This window comes from Loxodonta africana, chromosome 7, assembly GCF_030014295.1.
Source record: "Loxodonta africana isolate mLoxAfr1 chromosome 7, mLoxAfr1.hap2, whole genome shotgun sequence".
In the NCBI taxonomy this organism is placed as follows: Eukaryota; Metazoa; Chordata; class Mammalia; order Proboscidea; family Elephantidae; genus Loxodonta; species Loxodonta africana.
In genome coordinates, this window is record NC_087348.1 from 25,256,735 (window position 1) to 25,262,582 (window position 5,848).

The 5,848-nt window shown below is 37.0% G+C and overlaps 1 protein-coding gene across 1 annotated transcript; it reads left to right on the forward strand.

The window, feature by feature from the left end:
• Positions 1-2,704: 2,704 nt before the first annotated feature.
• On the forward strand, positions 2,705-4,092 carry LOC135231852 (olfactory receptor 5M3-like). Its single transcript, XM_064289051.1, has one exon. It carries the CDS (start codon positions 2,705-2,707, stop codon positions 3,635-3,637), a length of 933 nt encoding a protein of 310 aa, XP_064145121.1. The 3' UTR covers positions 3,638-4,092.
• The last annotated feature ends 1,756 nt before the right edge of the window (positions 4,093-5,848 follow it).

Here is a 5,848-nt window from a genome sequence, read left to right on the forward strand (position 1 = left end):
ATAAATGTAACATGAATGCTTGGCACTTGGGTGGGGATAAGACAGTGAAACTACATGGGAAAGCTGATACATTTTATACAATAAAACAGAGGAGCATAGGGGCGATTCGTAAACTGCAATAGATTTTCCAGCATGTATGTAAATGTATTTCAAGGCAGTTTATCTGAATTTAGGCAACTTTGTCATTATTCTTTAATTTTTAAAAAACAATCCACTAGTTAATCTATAGATTTTCATTAATTGATCCAAGAATCTGGATTCATGTAGAGTCATTCTAATCCATTTTGGTTAGCAGCCTTCTCCATATATATATATACACATATATATACGTATTTATATACATATATATATAAAAGGTAAATAAAAAAATTTAAAAGTGGGATGGGTGGAAGATTATGAAATACTTTGGTGAATGAGAGTCAGTTTATATTCACTGTAGCAAAAGCTTGCATGCTTTCTGCCTTTCCTAGGTTAATAACAAAAAAGAAAACCAAACCCACTGCTGTCGAGTTGATTTCGACTGATAGCAACTCTATAGGACAGAGTAGAACTGCCCCATAGAGTTTCCAAGGAGCACCTGGCAGATTCGAACTGCTGACCTTTTGGTTAGCAGCCATAGCACTTAACCATTATGCCACCAGGGTTTCCTCCTAGTTAATGCTCAGTGATAATTATGTACAGGATCCATCAAAACTGTGGTTGAACAAAGTTTAATCCTGGCTATAGAAACAAAGGTCTTGGGAATGATCATCTGTCCTGGAAATGACATTTAGCCATTAGAGGGCATGACACAAATTTCATCTCCAACAAAGTCATTACCCTGCTGAAAAAACAGCTTAAGGTTCTTATTGGATATAATTGGTCTCTGTTCTATAAAACATAAATGTTCGTTGATGGTTATGAAATCTCTGTGTGTGTTAAAAATTTTCAAATTAAGCAAATGCTGGGTAGACTTAATATAACAGAATGCTTTCACACAGAACTTATCATAATTTGACTTTACAAGGGTGGATGCATATCTCTAAGAGGCTGGATAGAGCATGGAGATTTCTCACTATTATCTTATTAAGAAACACTTCTGTGTGTGTGTGTTTCTCTATAACTTCTATTAACATCACTCCAGGTGCTAGTGTTTTCCTAGGAATATAATTTTAGAAACAATCTTCTAGGAAATGATTCACAGAATACAGGTTATATTTGAGAACACATTTACAAAATTTTAAAGAAACTTTCCGAACTCCTCTGGGTCCCCAAGTATAGTCAATCATTTCCCAATTTATGCCCACTATATATTTTTTATATATTTTTATATACTTTTTTAATATTTATATATATTTTTTTATAACTTTGCAGGAGCCCAGGTTGTGCAGTGGCTAAAGAGCTTGGCAGTTCCAATCCACCAACCGCTCCTTGGAAACCCTATGGATCAGTTCTACTCTGTCCTATAGGGTTGCTGTGAGTTGGAATCGACTCAATGGTAACAGGTCTGGTTTTTTGGTTTATAACTCTGTAAGAATATATCACACATTTTGTAAGTATTTATTTACATAAATACTTGCATTAAAAATGGCATTAATCTCCTTTTCTGATTTATTTTTGACTCTCTGGAAGATAGCAGTGGATTATTTCTAAACCAAACAAACAAAACCCACTCCCTTCAAGTCAATTCCCACTCATAGCAACCGTGTAGGACAGAGTAGAACTTCCAAGGCTATAAATCTTTATGGAAGCAGAGTGCCACATCTTTCTCCCACGGACTAGGAGGTGGGTTCAAAACACTGACCTTTTGGTTTTGCAGCTGAGTGATTTAACCATTGTGATATCAGAGATCCATGCGGATTATGATTTTATATAAGATGTGGAGGGGAGCCCATATCCACAGAACATGCATAATATGTGAGCCTCTGGGTGGCACAAATGCTTAAGTGTTCAACTATTAATCAAAAGTTATTGGTTCAAACTCACCCAGAGGCACCTCAGAAAAAAGGTTTGGTGACCTGCTTACAAAAAGTCAGTCTTGAAAACACTATGGAGTGCAGTTCTACTCTGTAACACACGGGGTCACCACGTATAAATGCATATACATGACACATCTTTTTATACGTGGTGGTGATGGCTATTGTTTATCCTTCAACTTAAATGAGTGGTGGTTTGGGGTTAGATTATCTGACATTCAGGGCTGATAAATTATTTCTTTCCTTGCCTTCCATCTTTAATAAGGGAGAATAATCTTAAAATGAAAAAAGCAACAAGAGGTAAATGAGATTTCTGAGTTCCCTTGAATAGAGGTCTACAACTTTCCATTAATATCTTAAAAATATGAAAGTAACAAACAGCATTGCAATAAGGGATTTTTAAGAAGTAGTCATGGAAATTAGGATGCTGAAATAATTAGTACTACCATGTTCAATCACAATATTTTGTATAATTCTAATGAAATAGAGTTTGTGTATTTATTAAAACAGTGACCTTCAGAGAGCGTGTTACATAGTAGGTGCTCAAAAAAGATTTGAAGAAAAAAAATGACAAAGTACAGTCAGATATTTAATAAGGATGACAATGAAGGGGACATAAGTTAAGCTATAACTGAATAAATGAACAATTCCTGATTTTTTTCCCCATTTATTTCTTTCAGATAATGACAGAGCTTTGTAACTAATCTAAGGCTTAAAAAAAAAAAAAAAAAAGGCTTAGCAGTGTTAAAATGCTCAATTTCACTGATGTGACAGAGTTTATTCTTTTGGGATTAACCAGTCGTCAGGAATGGCAAATTCTCTTCTTCACCATTTTTCTCATGGTCTATATTATCACCATGGTAGGCAATATTGGCATGATCATGTTAATTAAAGTCAGTCCACAGCTTAACAGCCCCATGTACTTTTTCCTCAGTCATTTGTCATTTGTTGACGTTTGGTTTTCTTCTAACGTCACCCCTAAAATGTTGGAAAACCTTTTGTCAGAGACAAAAACGATTTCTTATTCTGGTTGTTTAGTACAGTGTTTTTTCTTTATTGCCCTTGCCTATGTAGAAATTTTTATTCTTGCTGTCATGGCCTTTGACAGATGCATGGCCATTGGCAATCCTCTACTCTATGGCAGCAAAATGTCAAGGGTTGTCTGTTTCCGACTGATTTCACTCCCGTACATATATGGCTTTCTGACTAGTGTTGCAGCGACATTATGGACTTATGGCTTGTACTTCTGTGGGAAAATTGAAATCAACCACTTCTACTGTGCAGATCCACCCCTCATCAAAATGGCCTGTGCTGGGACCTATGTAAAAGAATACACAATGATCATACTTGCCGGCATTACCTTTACATTTTCTTTGTCTATAATTATCATCTCTTACCTGTTCATTCTCATTGCCATTCTACGGATGCGTTCAGTGGAAGGGAGGCGGAAGGCCTTCTCCACCTGTGGGTCCCATCTGACAGCTGTCATCATATTTTATGGGACTCTTATCTTCATGTATCTCAGACGTCCCACTGAGGAGTCCGTGGAGCAGGGGAAAATGGTGGCTGTGTTTTATACCACGGTGATCCCCATGCTGAATCCCATGATCTACAGTCTGAGGAACAAAGACGTGAAAGAAGCCATGAAGAAAGTAATCATCAGAACATGTTTAGCAAAATAAAATTGAGTTCATTTTGTCTTCTATGCTTCACAGATATTTGTTTGACAGGAGGTTATTGCCCAATACAGGGGAACATTAAACTTAAGATACTTTCAATGCACTGAAAAGAACAAAAAGAGAGAGAGAGACTGAAAGTGGGAAACAAAAATCTAGATTGACACATTTGCATTGAAGTTAAGTGGCAAGGATCAATTAAAAACAAATTAATTAGTTGAAAAGGTGCTCCAGACATAGTTTACAAATACAGAAATTGAACTTTTTCAGATATGTAGTATCTTAGTTATCTAGTGCTGCTATAACAGAAATACCACAAACAGATGGCTTTAACAAAGAGACATTTATTCTCTCACAGTCGATGAGGCTGGAAGTCCAAATGCATGGTACAAACTCTAGGCAACAGCTTCTCTTTCTGTCAGCTCTAGGGGAAGGTCCTTGTCATCAATTTTCCCCTGTCCTAGGAGCTTTTCAGTGCAGGGACCTCAGGTACAAATTACCTGCTTTCCTCCGGTTTCCACATTCTTGGTGGTAGGATGTCCCCCTATTTCTCTGATGTTTTCTCTCTTTTATATCTCAGAATAGATTGACATAAAACACAATTTAATTTTGCAGATTGAGCCCTATCTCATTAACATAAATTCCAATAATCCCACCTCATCAACATCACAGAGGTAGAAAGTGGAAGCCCTCACACTATCAGATTTTAGAACCTATTATACCTCCACAGAGGTCATAACAGGCTGATACTGGTACAACAACGGATACATAGACCAATGGAACAGAACTGAGAATCCAGAGGTAAATTCATCTACTTAGGAGCAGCTGATATTTGACAAAAGCCCAAAGTCTGTTAAATGAGGAAATGCCAGTCTCCTTAATAAATGGTATTGGCATAGCTAGATATCCATCTACAAAAAAAGAAAAAATCCCGTACCTCACACCGTGCACAAAGACTAACTTAAAATGGATCAAAGACATAAATATAAAATCAAAATCAGTAAAGACGATGGAAGAAAAAATAAGGATAACACTAGGAGCCCTAATATTTGGCATAAACAGAATACAAACCACAACAATGCACAAACACCAGAAAATAAACTAGATAAATGAACACTTCTAAAAATTAATCACTTGTATTCATCCCAAGACATCACCAAAAGAGTAAAAAGACAACCTACAGACTGGGAAAAATTTTTTGGCTATGACATACCTGATCAGGGTCTAATCTCTAAAATCTACAAGATTAAAAAATGCACAAAGCATCTGAACAGGCACTTTACCAATAAAGACATTCAGGCAGCTAACAGATACATGAGGAAATGCTCAGGATCATTAGCCATTTAAAAAAAAAAAAAAAAAAAAAAACACTGCCGACTTATAGCGACACTATAAGACAGAGTAGAACTGCCCCATAGAGTTTCCAAGGAGCGCCTGGTGGATTCGAACTGCCGACATCTTTGTTAGCAGTCGCAGCACTTAACCACCATGGCACTATGGTTTCCCATTAGCCATTAGAGAAATGCAAATCAAAACTACAATGAGATACCATCTCACTCCAACAAGGTTAGCATTAATACAAAAAACACAAAATAATGAATGTTGGAGAGGTTGTGGAGAGGTTGAAACACTTATACACTGCTGGCGAGAATGTAAATTGGTACAAAAATTTTAGTGCACAGCTCTACTATGACACACATGGGGTTGCCAAAAGTAATAGCTGATTCAACAGCAACTACGTATATATACATATACATAGGGGCCTACAACTATGTAGACCTAGGTGGTCCCAATGATACACACACACAGAAATGACATATATACACGGACACACAAATATAGAGAGAGATGCTGTCTTAGTCATCTAGTGTTGCTATAACGGAAATACCACAAGTGGATGGCTTTAACAAAGAAAAATTTATTTACTCCTAGTCTAGTGGGCAGGCAGGCCAAGTTCAGGGTATCATCTCCAGGGGAAGCCTTTCTTTCTCTGTCGGCTCTAGTGGAAGGTCCTTGCCATCAATCTTCCCCCATCCTAGGGGCTTCTCACACAGGAACCGTGGGTTGTGGAATTATTTGGTGCGTAATAGAAACTGGGCCATAATATTCAGTACCACTTGTACTTTGTAAGGAGTGATTTAATTTCCACAAAACAAGTCTTTTAGTATTTCACTTAGGATAAAGACAGAACATTGTAATGTAGGCAACAACATTCTG